The sequence below is a fragment of the Rhipicephalus microplus genome, chromosome 7 (assembly GCF_043290135.1).
Source record: "Rhipicephalus microplus isolate Deutch F79 chromosome 7, USDA_Rmic, whole genome shotgun sequence".
NCBI classification, from domain to species: Eukaryota; Metazoa; Arthropoda; class Arachnida; order Ixodida; family Ixodidae; genus Rhipicephalus; species Rhipicephalus microplus.
Window position 1 is genome coordinate 21,916,014 of NC_134706.1, and position 19,206 is coordinate 21,935,219.

General features: G+C 43.9%; 3 protein-coding genes across 3 annotated transcripts; 2 read left to right on the forward strand and 1 right to left on the reverse strand.

Moving 5' to 3' along the window:
• Nucleotides 1-1,485: 1,485 nt before the first annotated feature.
• On the forward strand, nucleotides 1,486-5,664 carry LOC142761686 (chymotrypsin-elastase inhibitor ixodidin-like). The gene is made up of 2 exons (XM_075868820.1): nucleotides 1,486-2,026; nucleotides 4,725-5,664. Exons 1-2 carry the CDS (start codon nucleotides 1,957-1,959, stop codon nucleotides 4,949-4,951), a joined length of 297 nt encoding a protein of 98 aa, XP_075724935.1. The 5' UTR covers nucleotides 1,486-1,956; the 3' UTR covers nucleotides 4,952-5,664.
• A 2,487-nt stretch (nucleotides 5,665-8,151) lies between these two features.
• Nucleotides 8,152-12,514, forward strand: LOC119179913 (uncharacterized). Its single transcript, XM_037431034.2, has 2 exons — nucleotides 8,152-8,467; nucleotides 12,244-12,514. Exons 1-2 carry the CDS (start codon nucleotides 8,299-8,301, stop codon nucleotides 12,432-12,434), a joined length of 360 nt encoding a protein of 119 aa, XP_037286931.2. The 5' UTR covers nucleotides 8,152-8,298; the 3' UTR covers nucleotides 12,435-12,514.
• Nucleotides 12,515-15,935: 3,421 nt separating this feature from the next.
• LOC119179983 (juvenile hormone acid O-methyltransferase-like) lies at nucleotides 15,936-18,657 on the reverse strand. Its single transcript, XM_075868070.1, has 2 exons — nucleotides 17,990-18,657; nucleotides 15,936-16,770 (listed from the first exon to the last, which is right to left on the reverse strand). The coding sequence occupies exons 1-2, from the start codon at nucleotides 18,275-18,277 to the stop codon at nucleotides 16,600-16,602; spliced, it is 459 nt and encodes a 152-aa protein (XP_075724185.1). The 5' UTR covers nucleotides 18,278-18,657; the 3' UTR covers nucleotides 15,936-16,599.
• Between the last annotated feature and the right edge of the window lie 549 nt (nucleotides 18,658-19,206).

Sequence of the window (19,206 nt, forward strand, 5' to 3'; positions counted from 1 at the left end):
GCAGGTCGCGGGATCAAATCCCGGCGGTGGCGGCTGCATTTTCGATGGAGGGGAAAATGCTGTAGGCCCGTGTGCTCAGAAATAGGTGCACGGTAAAGAACCCCAGGTGGTCGAAATTTCCGGAGCCCTCCACTACGGCGTCTCTCATATGGTGGTTTTGGGACGTTAAAACCCACATATCAATCAGTCAATCACTCAACATTATGCACTTCAATGATTAAATGACATGGATTCAACAAGTTGGACTTGTCTCTTCATATTACATCTTCCCAAGACGCAACCGGACTGAATCATCGATGCAATTAACGCAGCTCGACGATCTTCCAAGCGACCTTTAGAACGTGGAATGTCCCGTCAAACTTCGTGACCACACAGTAAATTACGGTAAAAGCCCGACAACGCTATTGTATATTCCAACAACGTAGAGAAGCGGACGCATAAACCAAAGCAACGTGAATTCACTTCAGTAAGGCCAGCAGTGGTGCCGACGTCGCTCGACCTTCACGCTGTCTACGAAAAGACGTCGACGATGAGCTCAGTAGTGTCCTGCTTTGTGTCGAGAAGTGCACCACTAATTACCGTAACTGCGCGCTCAGAGAATCCGAAAGTGGCCTTCTGCCGTTGATGTCAGCGTGGTGCACGCGGAATATATATACAGACACAGTGGCGTTCTGGCATGCTATACGGATCTTGGTATGGCGGTAACAGGCTTAGTGTACTTTTTTTTTGTTAAGCCTAACTACGAGTGACTATCCCTCTGTTCCTCCTTAACCAACGTTCTCATACCTACTCTGAAACGCGCGTCCAACTCGTGCGAGCAGCGCGCATAAATAACCACCTTGGTACACGCATGCAAGTACGCGCAAGAATGTGAGAGAGAAGGTACTGCGCCGGACAGAGCTAACAAAAGATAAAAGAAAACAAATTCACTTTCGCAATACCATAGCCGACAGCGGCAAGCCCTAAAGTGGCTCGTTAATTTCTTATAGACCCTCAATCAGGCGCTCCGTCGACCTTATCGCCGCCAGACCAGTACATGCATCCTGCGCTCGTGACTGCGCCGTGTTGGCACCTAAGCGCGCACCGCTCTTCAATGTCACACTTTCCCACTCTCTCTTCACTTTATATCACCTTTATCGTCAATCTCTCTTCACTTTAGATCGTCTCCAATATCGCACTCTGTTCACTTCACATCCTCTTTAATGTCGCACACCTCACTCTTTACTTCACATGTCGCACTCTTCCACACACTCTTCACTTTATATCCTCCTCCTCGTCGCATTCTCTGAATATACCTTCACTTTATGCCACTATCCCTTTACTTTAAAACCTCCCACTCTCTTCGCTTTATATCACCATCCCCTTTACTGTATCCTTGTCTCTTCCCTTTATATCTCCTTCAATGCCACACTCTCTCATCCTTTGTTCGCATTATATCCACTTCAGCTGACCTTGCCTTCAAATGCTCAGCGAGACTAACCGATATTTTCATCGCGCGAGCCATCGACAGCTTTCGCTTGGCACACGCGTCACGGCAAGACGGATGTGTTTTCAATTATAAACAACTAACTCGTACGGAGGGATGGGGGTTCGGCACGGGATTTCCTCGAAGACTTCGAAACAACCGTCCCGGTATACATTTTTTATCGCGCCTCGTCCAAGCACAGCCGGGCATAAAGATCGCGTGCGCGTTTGCGTTGTCGTGACGAAAGGGAGCTGTTGGTTTCCTTTAACGCAGCAGCTGAGGGGCTTCGCTTGCGGCATTCAGAACCGCCGTTTTTTGTTTTTTTTTTTTTTTGCGAAAGAATTTCCTGCGAAGCTCGTCGGATGCGTCTTCGAAAGCCGCATTGATAGAGCTACGATCTCGAGTGTGCTTGGAAACAGACAGAAGCTTGTGGCCTGAACTTGGTTCGAGGTTTGCGAAGGGCGAGGCGCGGACTTGCGAAGAACGACGTCATGGGAGCAATGTGGATGATCTTGGTTCTGCTGGAAGCACTGGCGGTCTCGAACATCTCCGCAATGCCTGGTAAGTGGCTCGAACCAACTTTTTATAACTTTTGTGCGATGGTAATGCAGTTAATGTTTTTATATTTCAATTAAAATTTTAGAGATGGAAAAATTTTTGAGCAGGGGGTGTAGCTGGAGCCGAAGCGTCGACAAGCGGCCCGTCAACAAGGCAACTAGGCAGTTGCTTACTAACAATTTTTCCTCTCTTAGATCTCTTTATCTTCTGAAGTCTGGCAATGTTGTAATTAAACACTGACATTTTGACCGCTGTAACCACGACACGATTATCAGGTGTGCCGTAATGGAGGACTGCAGATTGATTTCGAACACCTATGTTCCTTGACGTGAGTTTCAACCTAAGCACGTGGGTGTTTTTCAGTGTCATCTGCATTGAAATGTAGTCACCGTGGCTGGAAATGAAACCCATGTCCTTGAGCTTAGTGTCCTCTAGCAACTCACTTAAGCTGTGTGTATGTTTTGGTACCTCTCATGTTTCTAGTGGAATGGTGGCGGGCTGTCGTTCTACTATGTCTGCTTAGCGATTTGAAAAAAAGAAAAGAAAGGTACATGTTATTGTGGTGTCGTATAGGATTTGCATGCACCAGAAAGAACAGAGCAATTCACTTTAATTAAGGCAAGTTTTCCCAAAATTGCTACACACTTCAGACGAAAGACCACACAGCGATTGATCACAGCCTCCACAAATCTGCAGAGACTGCTTTCGTTAATGTTAAGAAAATATCTTGTACAGTTTTCACACAATTGATGTAGTTTGCAAGCTGTTCATCACACCATAACAATGGAAGGATGTTACAATTAAGATATATGCGTACAAGGCTCATCTTCCAAATGTTCTCACATTAAAATAGGATGAAATGTAAGGAGTTGACGCACCATTGCGTAACCCGTCACTGGCGCCAGATAGATGAATAGATAGATATATTTTCAGACGTGTCATTTACTTTTGTCATCTATTCACATCACGTGATACCAAATTTGGTATATGTGGAGCTAGCAAAACGGCCGCGAGCACGCTATGAGCGTAGGGTGTACACATGTGTCATGATTATCATGTTTGGACGTGTCACTTACCTTTGTCGTCTATTCACGTCCCGTAATACTAAACTTCGTATATGCGGAGCTAGTGAAACGGCCGCGAGTGCATCATGAGCGTTGCACGTAGTCATGTTTTACATGACACGCATGTCATGGTTATCATGTTTTGATATGTTATTTACCCTCATCGTCTGTTCACGTCCTGCACACAATACTAAACTTGGTATGCGTGAAGCTAGCGAAACGGCACGAGTGCATCATTAGCGTGGTATGTTGTCATATTCTTACGTGACACGTATGTCAAGATTATCATGTTTGCACCAGTCATATACCTTCATGATCAATTCACGTCCGTAACACCAAATTTGGTATATATGAAGCTAGCGAAATGACCGCGAGCGCACTATGGGCGTATCATGTTGTCATGTTTTACATGACGCACATGTCACGATTATCGTGTTTGGACGAGTAATTTGTCTTCGTAGTCTGTTCGCGTCCCGTAATACCGAATTTGGTATTTGTGAAGGTAGCGAGTCGGCCGCGAGCGCATCATGAGCGCGGCATGTAGTCATGACTTACATGACGTGCATATCATGACTTCCACGTTAGGGTCTGTCACTTATGTTCGCCATGCAGTCATGTCTTACCTTACAAGTTTTGCAATATGTCATGTGAACGAAACTATCGCAAGAGCAGAAATACCATGAAATGTAGAATAATGACACTCACGACATACATTTCTTGATTCTCATGTTATGACGAGACACTTATGCTCGTCGTACAATAATGTTATGCCATACCTATTTTGGTTTCGATAACATTGTAGAAACGGCCAGGGGAGCTGAAAGTCGTAGGCGGCTAGATAGATAGATAGATAGATAGATAGATAGATAGATAGATAGATAGATAGATAGATAGATAGATAGACAGACAGATAGATAGATAGATAGACAGATAGATAGATAGATAGATAGGTAGATAGATAGATAGATAGATAGATAGATAGATAGATAGATAGATAGACAGGCTCAAAGTCACCGAAGTTCGCTAAGAAAGTTTTCGCATTTCAAAAAATGGCGCTGCCTTTTGCTTTCAGCTGCAGTGCTGGCTAAACTACGGCTGATGTCTGCAAGCATTTGCTAATTGATACCTGAAGTTGTCTAAGGAAGAGTAAGTTGTTGTTAATATTGGCTATTCGCTGTTCTAACGGCAACATGTTACTCGCTGTATGTATATCAATCCATTGATTGAGCAATCTATCAATTAGCTGCTCAACCGAAGGTCGCGGGTTCGATCCCGGCCGTGGTGGTCGCGTTCAGATGAAGTCGAAATGGTAGAGGCCCGTGTACTGTGTGCTGTCAATGCCCGTTAAAGAACACCAGATCAGATGGTTCAAATTACCGGAGCCCTCCACAGCGACGTTTAATAGTCGTCGTAGCTTGGAGTCGTCAAAACCCATATAATATAATAGTTATTATAAATATTATTTTTTATTTATCTATTTACAGATACTGTGATATTTCTTTAAGAATATTATTTCATAATATTACCATTATTTAATCAATTATTACGTTCTGACCTCGTTCCTTCCCTATTTCCTGGGTGTCCTTGTGTATTCCGTATTTGGGTATACACATAAACGAATCATGTGGTATTCTCAGCCGCAGATGAAGGCAGCGGGGGAGAAACGCTTCCAGAGTGCGGACCTGGCGAGGTGTTCAAGGAGTGCGAGAGCTCGTCTTGCGGCGAGCTCTCCTGCGCGCAGCCCGAACCGACGGACGAGTGCACGCGGGACTGCGCCTACCAGTGCTTCTGCGACCGCGGACTGTACAGAAACGGCCTGGGCATTTGCGTGCCTCTCGCGCAGTGCGACAGGTACATTGACTGAGTCGTATTAGGCCCACAGGGCGGTCTGTCCAAGGAACGTCGTCCAAGAACTACGTTAGAAATTAAATCAGTGACTAAGATCGGAGATTAAGCCCAGGGACTAAGCCCAGGGACTAAGCCCAAGGATTAAGTGCAAGGACTAAGCCCAGGGAGTTGGCACAAATACTGAGCGAAGAGAGAAAGGCAATGTTCCAAGTGCATGGACTAAACCCAGGAACATAGACCGTGGATCAAAGTCCGAGCCTTTAAGCCCAAAGCCATACGTCCCGGGCTAAGCTCATGAACTAATCACAGTACTAAGCCAATGGACTAAGCCCAGGTACTGAGCCCAGGAACAAAGTATGTCTCTGGAAAAAAATGGGGAGAAAAGTAGGATGTTGCCTGGACATATTTTGCGACAACCTCCTTGTGTTCGAATGGCGCATATTACGAATGTACACTGTCAAAATGAGCTCTATTGGGAGACCACGAGACTCAGAAAAGAACTTCAAACACAATAAAAACCGAAAAAGAGACTACACCCTTGGTGTCTCTAAGAAGACAGTCATTCAGGTGAAGACGGTGACTCAAAATGACAGGCGACTGTGGAACAAAGAGCGTCTTAGAGACTGGGTTGAGTGACTCCACCGACAAAGTGCCGGCGAAGCTCGAAACCATGAAATTGAAAAGGGAGTCTTGAAACGCATTGCCTTAATAAAGAAATGTTGCTTGTTATACTTTGTTTGCTTCAAAAAAACGTTAATCACATACCTTTAGCCTCTTCACTGCTTCGTGGCACTGAAGAGAGTCGTTAATAAGTGCAGCTGTGAAGGTAGGTAACTTGGCTCCATGTAAGTACAAAGGAGTGAAAGCGTTGCAAGGGGTTTCGCACTGCACCCCAGCTTGTGTCGCACGAAAGGCTCCAGGAGCGGTATGGTGAGCGAGTTGCCAGTGAGCTATTCAACTGGCCGTCTTGACTCTCTGTTCTAGTCGGCTGGCGTGCTAACTACCTGTAGTCGTGAACTCGTTCACGGCGTAATATTTTTCAACAGGGCCTCAACAAGTATGAGGGCCACGGGACTTCTCTATACTCTCCCATAGTAGAATAACTAGAACTCTAAATCATTACCCACTATTTCTAAACACAAAAGTATAGCCCAGGTACATATCGCGTAATATGGGGACCCTTGATAGAGAGACGATTCGAATATTTAGTTATCGGTTGAATTGGAGTAAGCTCCGGCTGTAAGAAAAACAACTATAGCCAAGCTGCTGTTACCCTAGAACCTATTACTGCAGCAAAACTTACGCCCCCCCCCCCCCCTCTCGAGTCCAGTGACCTTTGTCATTCATCTTTTTTTTCAAAAAAAAGCTATTGTTGTGATGTAAGTGTTTACTAGCATGCACCACTGTTTTTCACAGTAATACGAATAAAAACGTTCAGACTCAATAATTTTTTCCAGAGCAATACTAAGCGTTCATTCGCCTCACTCCCAACCACTTCCAACTTTAACATTCTGCTCTGTGATTGGTCGCCCTAGTGCTGTCATGGTTTCGTAAATAGGCATATTTTCACACGAAGTGAGACGGGGAGCGTTAATATAATGCCGGTGGTCTTAGTGTCGTCCTAAAATGATTGTGCTATTCGAAGTGCGCACACAGGTGGTGTTGGCATCACTGCATTAGGTTATGTTGCTTCGAAGATAAATAGCGCGGATGATTTCACTCCGTCACGTTCGGTGTACGACAAAGATATAACGTGCTGGGTCATCTAGTTTTTTCGCATTTAAAATGACAACCCTACTGAAAATTCTCTTTTGCATGAGGCATGAGAACACTCGCTGACCACGCGCATCACACACATCACATTGAAGGTCCTGATGACCAGGTCAGCCTACATTACCACTTTAACCCTATCCTAATCTGAAAGCCTTATATGCCAGACCAAACACGAAAATTGACCTACTGGCACCTCGTGCAAGGGACGTGGACACGAGCGATACAAAAAGCTACCACGAGTGATAGAAAAGGCCCTCAACAGGTGACCTTCTCACCAAGTCAAGTGTAGCAAAATATGTGAAGTCATTATTCAGTCATTGTGACATCCTCGTGACGTCACGTGAAGGGATCTCGCACGCTGGCGTCATCACATGGCATCGCAACTTGGTGAGTGGTCATGACGTAGTAGCCCAGTTCGCTACATTACTGGTCGATGGCAGGCCGATCATGGAGGACGTGTAAAACCAAGTGATGTGCCTCCGATTGCGAAGGCCATGCAAAACAACGTTTAGTACAAAAAGCTTTTGGAAGGTGGCGTGGCAGGAAGAATACATCGGCTGGGAAGAAAAGGGAAGAGGATGCATATGTTTTAGCCTTGCAGTAGTCTTCGGTGCATGTATAAGGGAACACGCGAGTTAATTACTGGCATTTTAACTGGTTGAGAGGCATTATATATTTCCATTTCGCCGTCTGGCCAAGTAAAAACAAAAGCCTAATCATGGTAGATGATAGTACTATGTTTGAACGAAAAAGAAATGAAATATGTAAAATATGCCAGTATTTAATTGACAGTGGTTACTCTCAAGTTTGCACTATCTCTACATCAGTTCCCATCAACTCTTTTATCAATGGTTACGAAAGTTTTACACAAGATAGTTAAAATTGAACAAGGAATACCATACTTTCATATCCTTGTGTTAACAATACAGAAACTTAAAACGCGACAACTGCTACGTTTTGTACCTCTCCTCCAGCCACGTTGAAACAATCAAACCAAATGCCGGCATGTTAAAAAACGCCAGATGGTCGAAATTTCCGGAGCACTCCACTACGGCGTCTTTCATAATCATATCGTGGTTTGGGGACGTCTAATCTCGCGTGTTATTATAAATCAACCACATAAGCAAAAAAAAAAAAACGTGTCTTTCAAACACGGATCTAGCGTATAGCTCAAACTTTTAGCACAAGCTCCCCAACTTAAGTTACCACGGCAAAAGCACAAAATTTCCTGGTGTTTTTTTTTTAAAAATATATTCACTCGTCGGTTTCATCTGAGAACGTAATTCCACCACAGCTGTTAGTGCACGGGTGAATCTAACGGGATGCATCTGCACGGTGCTTTTAGGATCGCATCTGCTGAAGAGAGCTATCGTAGACACGTGCGCTTGAGGTCTGCCTAGGGTTGCGTGACGACGACCCCTTAGTAACTGGCTGGCTGTGGCCTTCTCGCACGGTTTTACGCCTGCAACCAGCTCGGCGACAAGTGACAACAAAAAGAACAAGAAAAGCGTTGGTGCTCCCTACCACCGTCGCTTTTTTGCGGGTGTAGCCTGCCGTTATGACGAAAGACTGCAGCTGCGGGAAGTCCACATGCACACATCAGTAAAAAAAAGAAAATGTCATCAGTGCCTATTAAAAAGCTCGGCGTTTGCTGCACGGAAAGAGATCATCTTGCCAGAGAAAATGCTGCTTAGGACGAACATCAGGGCAGTTCTGGTGGCCGCAGCAGTGCTCGCAGTTCTTCACGCTAGCTATGCCGGTGAGTTGTGCTCGTACTTTATCTAGTTGACTGGTATACGGAGACTACGAGACAGCCTACCTCCTTCTTTTTGTTTGATTTTCCTGTCTAAGGGAAGAGTCGGTGTAGGGTCTTTTGACATAGAAGTTGGTTTCGCTTGAACTAAATCACCCATCCTCTATGATGGTCCCATAATTAGGGTGCTAGACTGCCGACCTGAAGGTTGCAGGATCAAATCCCAGAAGCAGCGGCAGCATTTTTGATGGGGGCGAGGTGCTAGGGAGGCACGTGCTCTCAAATTTAGGTGCGCGTTAAAGAACCCTGTGAGGGCGAAATGTGTGGAGCCCTCCACTACGATGTCTCTCACAATTACATCGTCACTTTAGGATGTAAAACTCTAAACGTAATTTTAAAAACTAAAATCACATAAACATATAAAAAACACTCAAACACATAGAGCATATTCTGAACCGCTGCATCACTGAGATCTCGATGTTAATAACGCCCACTGCCGATTGCTCCATCGTCATATGAACGCTCCGTTTATTATGCAGATGTAGCTTTGTGAACATGTAAAACTTTGTCGGAACGAATGAACACTTCAGTCACGGCTGCTTGCGTCAGGGACTTCGTTCGTTTTACTGCCTTTGATGATTTCAAATTACTTGCCTTTCACGACTCCCGAGTTTGTTGGTTCGCCCTGACGATATGCTGTTCTATTCATGTCTCTCGTATTGTTGCAAAGACAGCATGCTAGTTTGAAACAGAAACTCCGGTGAAATGCCTCTTGGTATACTTCGCTTGGAAAATTGAACAAACCCAGCCTTCACAAACGTACACATGAAGAGAAGTTTCGAAGAGTATACCCTGCGGAATCTCTTGTGTACGTGTCTTTGAAGGATGAGCTCATTTATTTTCCATGAAAGAGTCAGCTGCCAACCACCCGTTGTTACAAGAAAATTCATTCTAATCTGTGAGAAAGGAAGTCTTCTAATCGAAAAAAGAAAATTTGGCTTGACCCGGGAAATAGACCCGAGACCGATACCTTTCCAGAGCAGCCATTCTACCATTCGAACTAACCAGGAACCTAGCAATTCAATTACAGGACGGGGATGATCTTCTGCAATCACAATTTTGGACTTCTGAGCGAACTACCTGAATATACAGGTGACTCTGTGCTAGTTGTCAATGACCCCTTTCATAGCCTTTCCGCCACTTTGTGGAATTCCACAGAACTTATTTGCAAGGAAATATCGCTATAGTCGGAACACGAAGATGTAAACTAAATGCATCTATTTAAGTCGACGCGTGACGTTCCATTTCGTATGATTTGTACAGAGTCCTTCCCATAGCCATGCAAACAGTGGACTGATCATCAGCACTGCAATACAACTACGGCATTAGCATGCTAGGGCACATCTCTTAATTTGCAGCCCTTATTTTATAGCCACCATTCCCCCGTTGGCCCAACTCTTAAGCTTCGGTTCTCCACGAGCATTTATTTCATGCTTTTCACAGATCGTCAATGTCATTTCACTCCAATGCCATTACTTCATACTGTGCGAGTGCAGACAAAGTATAATTACCTCTCATGTGCTGTATACCATTAAGAAGATATGTCCGTAAATTTTACAATATATATATATATATATATATATATATATATATATATATATATATATATATATATATATATATATATATATATATATATATATATATATATATATATATATATATATATATATATATATATATGATGGTCATGTTCAACGCAGGGCTAAAATATGTCGAGAAGACTGATGTCAAATAGATCGCGCCATAAGCGGCTGATATTTAAAACTGTTATACTTTACTTGAAATTGAGTCTGTTATAGTTGAAAGTGCTTCAGAATGACCACAAGTTAGCTGAAAGAAAACGGCTTTGCTCTTACAAAGCATTGCAAAACATTGTAGTGCTATGTTTTAGAGTTCTCCTATTTATAATGATTCTGTTCTGATAATCATCAACAACAAAACAATCTACTACTACTACTACTACTACTACTACTACTACTACTACTACTACTACTACTACTACTACAACTACTACTACTACTAATACTACTAATTTGAGGCGATGAAGCTGGGAATAAAATTCCTGTGAGAGAGTTGTAAATCGATGCCCCGAACGTTGGACTGAAAATTTTTCAACCTTCTGTCCATTAAAAATCAGCGTTTTTCTGTTTACCATAGATGCACACGACGTACCGAAGATACAAAGTGACATTCGCGCTAGCGTGCCTGTGAGCGCGGTGGTTGCTGAGCTCCCTAAGGTGTCGAGTATGAAAGTTATGCTGCTTTTGCGGACGTTCATGACAGTGATAAGAAAACGCAACGGTTATGGCTTGTGTTGCCGCTAGCAAAACGCGCGTCACCGCAGAACCACCGCCATCATCGCAGTCCTGTCGAAGCAGCTTACTGAGCCAAATGCTACAGTTATTTGCGCGCAGAAAGTTAGGGCGCCTTGCAGTCACGGCATGCGTAAGCGGGCAAGAAGGAACGTCAGTCAAGTCGCGTTTCTTATGAGAAATATTTAGAATATTTAGAAGGATGAGAAAGTTGGAACTTTCTATTCGGATTTTTTGCAAACCGATCTATAACTGTCTCATTTTCTAATTGCATTTTGTTCCCAGCTTCGCTGTTTCATGAATTAGTTAATAAAATCACTTAATCAGGTAATTAAGAAAGGAACAAGAATCTTATTTTATGCAACAGTAAGGAACATGCAATAAATCATGCATGCGTCAACAAGTTTTTAAATTAAACTAGAGATTGCTGGGTCACCCTGTACATATTGCGTTGTGAATATATTTACAAGTTATTTACAGTGAAAAGCAGTCCAGCAGTAAAGATGGCGGTTGTTATTCATCAGAGCGGTAACCTTATCCCCTTTCCCTTTCCCCTATCATTTCCCTCTTTTTCCTTCTCTTCGCCATGGCGGTAGCTGCAACAGAACATTATATATATATATATATATATATATATATATATATATATATATATATATATATATATATATATATATATATATATATATATATATATATATATATATATATATATATATATATATATATATATATATATATATAGGCATGGTGGTCCTCCGCGAGCAGTCACAACGTGGTTTATTTCGACGTTTCAGCCAGAATCCGGCCTTCATCAGGATATAGGGTACAGTTTGTTTGTGCTGATCACCAACAAACTGCACCCTCATTCGTGACGAAGGCCAGAGTGCCAGCTTGTTATGAGATTCCGTGCTACGTGACACCAAACAGGCAGAAAAAAAAAGATTTTCACACTCGCCGTCATGGCTACTTGTGGCGCTGCCGCGCCGATTACATAGACGTTTGTGATGCTGGTTATACGTAAAAAATATCAGCGTCCTAATAAATTTCGTCAGCAATTGTGACGCCGCTGTTGAGCCAACTTTATTGTTTCAGGTGAGCCACCATAGTGGTCTAGTGGTTATTGTGGTTTGTGGGTGATGGAGGCGAAAATGCTGTAGGCCCGTGGGCTCAGATTTGGGTGCACGTTCAAGAACCCCAGATTGTCGAAATTTCCGAAGCCTTTCACCACAGCGTCTCTCATATTCATATGGTGGGTTTCGAACGTTAAACATCACAGATCAATCAACCAATCATTTGATCACTCAATCGGGGTTCATGGGTAAACATGCACTTCTTTAAAAGTTGTAGCCAACTGAGTGCGGCGGGCCATGACGGTGTGTAGTTCAGCGAGGTTTTATCTTTCAGAAGGCACGAAGTGCGGCGAGGGCGAGGTGTACAAGGAAAACCAGAGCAGCAGCTGCGGTGAGCGCAAGTGCGGTGAGCCAGAAAACGGACCCAGACCCTGCACCCTGGACTTAGTGAGTGGATGCTTCTGTGGGGATGGCCTTTACCGACGCTCGGACAATAAGTGCGTGTCCAAGAGACAGTGCCACTAATGACTCTGCGCCGGACGAGCCTGTTCATACCGTCGCCATGTGACTGTTGAAGAGTACTAATAAAACTCAGAAAGCGTATACATTCGCCTAAGATGCCTGTAATGAAAAATATATCTTCTTTGCCTTCTTAGTGCGGAGAAGTTCAAGGGGCTGTGCGGACGTAGGCTGTGACCGCGTACGGTAGTAGTCGCTTGACGTAGCACTAACCGCGTATGACATAACCATATGCAGTGCGTGCTCGCACCAAAGACAATTATTCTTCCTCTTGTTCTAAATAAATAGAAATAAAGATGTAAACGGGACAAAAAACACGTGAATAGAGAACAGAAAACACGGGGAAGAGGAAAGAAAGACAACACCGAGGAGAAAAAAAGTAGACTTTTACATCTGCTTCGTTTAAACAGTTCGTTCCTTCAAATTCATATTTAAATTTATCCCCTACAAGCGATTATTGGCTATGCGTCTAACCATGTTAAGTACTTTCTTGTACTAATATGAACTTGAAAGGAAGAGTGACTATGATTAAAATGATGATGAAAAGAAAGATTGCCTAAAGCCTCACTTCCTTAACTCAGTCTTGACACCACTTGTGTGAAGCGGCATTAATTGTAACTCCAAGTCCATTGCGCTGATTGTCCCTCCTTGCCGAAAGCTTTCTGCCCATAGTGTGGCTTCCCGTATACCTCCGATCTAGGAGGCTATGACCTCCGGTATTGTAGGCATTGCAGGCTATGCGAGCCTTTAACATACAATTTAAGGCCTGCTCGCTGTTTCTGCCATGGGCTCTGACGTCACTCTGTTCAGACCGGTGTGTTGCGCGGTACGCTTGCTGTCGTCGCTCGACAGCCATGGATCGCCAAGCTTGACTAACGTTTTCGTCGCGTGCTGTTGTGCTTGTTTGTGACTTAGAAACGTGTTCTTGTGTGTTCGTGAACTGCAGCGTGGATATGTGAGGCACTTTGTGCACTGGATATTCACAATCTGTATGGCTGTAAAACGAAACAATTGGGCGATACTGCGTGATGAATTGTCGCGGCAAAGAGACCAAAGTTGCAAGTGTTCTTGTTTTTTAAGGAAAACTGAAGAACAAAATAGGAGCATGTCATTCGTCAAGTTGACGTCGACATTCGTTTTATTTGTGACTTGAAAGTGCGTGTGTTCGTATTGCATATTTCTAAGCCGGTCCACTGACACTATCTGCATCATGTTTCATTCTTGCTCTATAATGAAGGTGTCATGTCTGCTTCTGAGTTGGCGTAAGCCCTGGCAATAAAACAGCAAACGCGTGTTGTAGGACGTTTTCAGAACAGGCTTTTTTTTCTTTCAAGGTTGGTAAATGTTTTACCATTGGTGATTAGCGCCGTGGAATTTTTTCATTACCTCTGTTTACTTGGTCGAGAAAAATGGAAGGAATGCTGTTCCATTGCTTATAGTGCATAGAATTTGTGCGTAGTACTTCGTTGCTTCCTAATAACACAACCACCTCGTTGTGATCTTATAAATTGTGGAAGTATCGCCAGCACACTAGCCTAATTTATTTTCTTCAAATATATATGCATCTACATGCGGTAACGCGATTTCTTAAATGATTTTCAGGCGTGCGAGCTCTACTTTAAGATAGAATGTTTAAATATTACTCCCAAATACACTGATCCAAGAACCGACAGTGCAGTAGAAGTGCCCACAAAGGCTATACGATTTAAACAAGAACCAGCACTAAGATTTTCCCCAGACCCTAAGTTATGAGCGACACTGTGAGAGGGGCCAGAGCAAAAGAGGAAACGCCGCTCCTTGTGTCGGTCTCGAGAGATTTTTGTGAAACTAAAATATTTTTTCTTTCTTCCAATGATCATCACCTTCATATTGTGCTGAATTACACACTTGTGGCAGCAACACACACTCTTCTCAATAACTACGCGTCTCTGAAGACAGATGTTTGAAAGAGTGCGAATAAAACTGCAGAAACTTTGCAGATGAGTAGCAACAGTTTTTCTGCAAGGTCTATAGTGTGTGTGTCTAAACAAATAAAGAATGAATAAAATTTACCTTATGTATTTTGTCACTTTGTTGGTCCATCAAACTTTGCTCTTTTAGATCGACCGCGCTTTCGATAACACACAGCCTTTAAATTTTTTGTGGAATGGCTCACAGATAAATCTCCAAACGCTTTCAAGCATAGTACATTACATATTCCCGCTCGCTTTTGACGCAAAAGGCAGAATAAAGCTGTAAATAGTTTAAGCCTCACCGCGAAACCACCATCTTTTAATGGGAGACGATGGTGGCAATAGGTTCACAGCCTCCGGTACGCGCGCTCGCTCGGGCCAAACGAGTGACGTCACGGCGGCAGTGAGCACGCCTGAAAATAGCTTTCTAGATCGCATTGGCCTCATGGCGCCTCCGGTATCGGCGCAACCCGTACCGAACGATGGTGTCTTGTGACGACGGGACAACGTAATGCCACTTGACGTTACCTCAAGGCGACGTCATGATGACGTCACACACTTTTGGCATGTGACATTGTTATGACTTCACAGGGTGACGTCACTACATGACGATCGTTTCTTGTGTCGCTGCTACTGACGCCGCCGGTGTGCGTCGACAGTCACTTTCTGCGTTTGGGGAGTCATATAAGGCTGCCGTTTTCATATGAGAACAGAAATGAAGAAAAAAGGAACCAATTAAGGACTTTTTTTTTGTTACACACAACCTGAAAAAGCAACAGACAATAAAACTAAGTGAGGTGAAATAGACGCTATTCGTAGTTCTTGAGTTGTAGTCGTTAGGTTAAAGATCTGAAAAAGTTAAAAAAAGTTAAAGGGAATCAAAAGATCAAACATGTGACCATCAGGAATTGAACCGAAAATCTTCGCATCGAAGCTATACAACCTTTCACAACGAACCTCCAATTTTGCGAGCCTACACCTGAATGTTGCAGGTTTGGTCACTACCACTGGGCGGTTGTCTTTTCATCCACTTTACTTTTTTTATAAATTATAAATTTAAGCATAATAATGTTGTTCGAAAAAGTACAAATGATGCTTCTTAAATATTTGTTGGCTTTATTGCAAGTTTGTTTCATTATGTAACGAACAAAAAAGCCACAGTTTCGTCCCAAGGGCGAAGCAATGAATGCGATAGCAATATATTTTGATGTCACGCGAAAAACGGCAAGCAGATCAAGGCAGAAAGATAAGCTTTTTTTTTTTAAGTAGGCCTAAAAGATGGTATTCGTCGGCGGAGCCCTTACTTCAAAGCGCTATTGGCTCGTTATGGGCCAAGCTGTTAACGTTGCTAGTACGCTTCTGTTCTGTGGGTGTTTCTTTCGTGGTTCCTTTGTGTTTGGCCAAAGCGCTCCAAGTTTTGATCTGCTTGCGTCGGCTGATGCTGCAGGTGAGGAGATCGAAGCTTGAAGCGCGTTGGTAGAGTGCAGGTGGTAGAGTGCCTATTATCGTGGACAGAAATGTCGCAGGTTAGATGCCAAGGTCATACGAATCAACGAAACCTTTCTTCTGTTTTTATTTTTGTCATTTGCTCTTGCACATTTTGTGGAATGCAGTTCCGGGATAGAAGTGGCATTTGTGGATTCGTGGTAAAACCTGACATCAAATACTGTCGATTTAAAGATGTAATTCACTGTGGTATATTCGAGACATTGTAAAGGCATTCATCTATACTGAGATACAAATAGATTCTTCAAATATATCCTGATACAAAATTACAGACACTCAAAAGCCCCTCTAAAATTCTATCGTGATATTATTGTGTAACAATACTGCCCAGCCCTGTTCACTACAATAGTTCTCAGCTATTACCTCTGCCATGGAGACAATGGCAAATTACGATTTACTTCTTGGCCCTACTGGAGAGACCAGCATGAACGGCACAGAGTTGGTGCTTCACTTCCAAAGGCTGTCCGGGCATGTGGGACATCTTTCGACCTGCAAGTTCCCGCCACAGGTACTTGAATTCTGCCCACCTTTCCGCGGCAACAGTTTTCTTGAACGGAGCGACAGTTAGGAACATATCTGAAAGGTTAATAAAGGAAAACAACATTGGCACGCTAAAGATCCAAAACATTAGGCACCCCCATGGCTAGGGGCCTGATGAGAGCATTGCTTCCAAGCAATAATGAAGAAAGCTTGTTTCTGTGAAAACGAGAGCACTAGCCAATGGCGGCATCCACGCTGTCGTACTTCCGTATAGTGTCGTACACCTTGCAGGAAATACAGTCCAATCCGGTACCACGTAGTGTGTCCCTGACTTCGAATTCCACCTCGGCCAGCGTCTTGACACGGTTGAAGTTCAAACAGCCACTGAGAACGTTTCTCGGGCCCTGCGAGGAAGTAAGTAGAACGCGGAAATAATAGTACACAAAACTTCGTTAATGCTAGTGATGTCAGGGTAAAATGTCGCGCAAAATGGCGAGATGCATGGACACCACCGACATCGTGTCTTCTGAATGTAGTCAGCGACTCATCACGCATTGTTGTGTGACGTCAATGACGGCAATGATGTCATCATCGTCAGTAGCACTGATGATGATAGCAGCGACAGAATAGGCGATGGCAGTGTGCTGATTATGCATCTGACAACGATAAGGTGTCCTGTCTCTATTTCCATGATTACCGTTGGGAGGACAGGTGCCAACGACATTATCTAGGATCGTGAAATAATATGGATACATCATTGATGATATTCTGTTCCTTGCGTGATCCACTTATTTAGGATACAAAAGAAAGCAGCGATGGTTTACAACGGCAAAAAACTTGCAGGGGAAATGGTGATAGGAAGAGTAAGACGCGGATAAGGACGTGGCGCAAAGGACAACCACAACACAAAATGGCGACTTTGCTTCGTAAGTGCAAACGAAATTCGCTTTGAGGTGATTAGATGCTGACTTCCGTAAAGGACATTTGATGGTAAAATGGTTCCTATGCCGACGTAGGAAGTGACGTTCAAGCACAATATTACTGACTGAATTTTAGGACGAGGTCGTAGCTTCGGGTGAGTGCGGCGGAATGCCAAAATAATCAGGCAGCCCAACTTTCGTAGCGCTATAGTGCAGAGGAACGTAGGAAGTAACATATCTTCCACTATCGAGTGTATAATAGCTCATATCAACTATATGTCTCACACACACACACACACACACACACACACACACACACACACACACACACACACACACACACACACACACACACACACACACACACACACACACACACACACACACACACACACACTCACACACACACACACGCAAGCACGCACGCACACACACACGCGTACACACAAACACACACACACACACACACACACGCACACACGCATACACACACACACGCACAGACAAACAAACAAACAAACAAACACACACGCACAAACTCACCTATTCTCAAACAGTTATTTCTGTATTTTTTGCAAGAATGGGTAGGCTTGGGATCATTGCGCATGGAATTTCGAAAATGAGCAACAACACAAGGCTTGAAAGTGAAAAGTAGTAGGAAAAGGAGGTGTACAGCAGCGCTGAGAGTTTTATTTGTGCTTACTTGTATGACTCCCTTCCAATTGCCGCAATCGTAAACATCCTTCCACAGGTCCATTAGGTCATAGCTGGAGTACGATACGACGAGACATTCACCGTCGTCGGTCAGCAGCTTCGCGATGTTCCCGTAGGCGGCACTCTGGTCTCGGATCATGTGAAACACCAGGAAAGCAAATGCCCTCTGGAACTTGCCGTACTTCTTCAGGAATGGGTCGAGGTCGGGTGTTACGATGTCGAGGACGTCATGCACAATGTCCCGGTGGGAGAAGCGTTCGGTCGCAAACTGTAGCATTTCTGGATGCAAGTCCGTGGCGACTAGCCTTCGGCAGGGTTGGCAGTGAGGCAGCAGGAACCATCGGGCAAAGTGACCCGTGCCGCATCCTATCTCTATCACTTGATGCTCCTTGGTCAAGACACCCCGGAATTACACTTTCTTCAGAGCGTAGACGCTGAGTTGACTTCTTTTGGCGTTGTTCTTGGAGAAGCAGAGTGGACTAAACTGCATGATGGCGGTCGGGTGATCAGTAGGTTGCCGTGTAAATTTGCGGTGAACTCCCTCTCAGTAGTCAAACTAGCCGCCAACTATGGAGGCTATGACACATCAGAGAAGAAAGCAAAGCGCAGCCCGTTTGCCACGGTGTATAAAAGAAGTTAGAGGTGCAATCGTATTCAAGTGTGTTCAGAAAAAGCACGTTGTCAAGTAACTCTAGACATGAGGTCCGCGTTTGTTTTTACACAACTCTGTTCTCGCAGAGAAAACAAGCAGAAAGCGTCGTTATGTCAGTCACTGCACGTACGGCTTGAAATTACAGCTAGAGTCGTAGTTGCGACAGGGGATAAAGAGCCGAAAACAGCATATGAGATGACTACTTGTTTTTCAGCGTGGACGCTTGTGTATAGGGATTATAACATCTATCAGTAGTGTGTTTGGGTTCACTGGACTCTTCTAACGCTACATCGCTAAAAGCTTGTTTCACGGGCACTCAGGTGTCGGCGTCAGAGTTGGCGTCGGCGTCCGTGCTGACGGTAGTGAGCAAAAAATAGGCGTAGTTGATCAGCTGAAATTCGAGATTGATGGATGGTGAAATATCAGCAAAAGTCTTGATAGACGCGATGCAAACATTTAAATATAAGTTTTCGGGCTGGGTGAGAATCTGTTTTGTGGCAAGCAGGTGTTTCAGATCACATCACTTCAACTGCTTGAAAACGCTGCGTGAAAAA

Coding starts and splice junctions, on each gene's coding strand:
- LOC119179983 (XM_075868070.1), bottom strand. CDS start 18,277: ATGCTACAGTTTGCGACCGAACGCTTCTCCCACCGGGACATTGTGCAT. Junction 16,771..17,989: donor ATTGGAAGGGAGTCATACAA/GTAAGCACAAAT, acceptor ACTTCCTCGCAG/GGCCCGAGAAACGTTCTCAG.
- LOC142761686 (XM_075868820.1), top strand. CDS start 1,957: ATGGGAGCAATGTGGATGATCTTGGTTCTGCTGGAAGCACTGGCGGTC. Junction 2,027..4,724: donor GAACATCTCCGCAATGCCTG/GTAAGTGGCTCG, acceptor TGGTATTCTCAG/CCGCAGATGAAGGCAGCGGG.
- LOC119179913 (XM_037431034.2), top strand. CDS start 8,299: ATGCACACATCAGTAAAAAAAAGAAAATGTCATCAGTGCCTATTAAAA. Junction 8,468..12,243: donor TCTTCACGCTAGCTATGCCG/GTGAGTTGTGCT, acceptor TTTATCTTTCAG/AAGGCACGAAGTGCGGCGAG.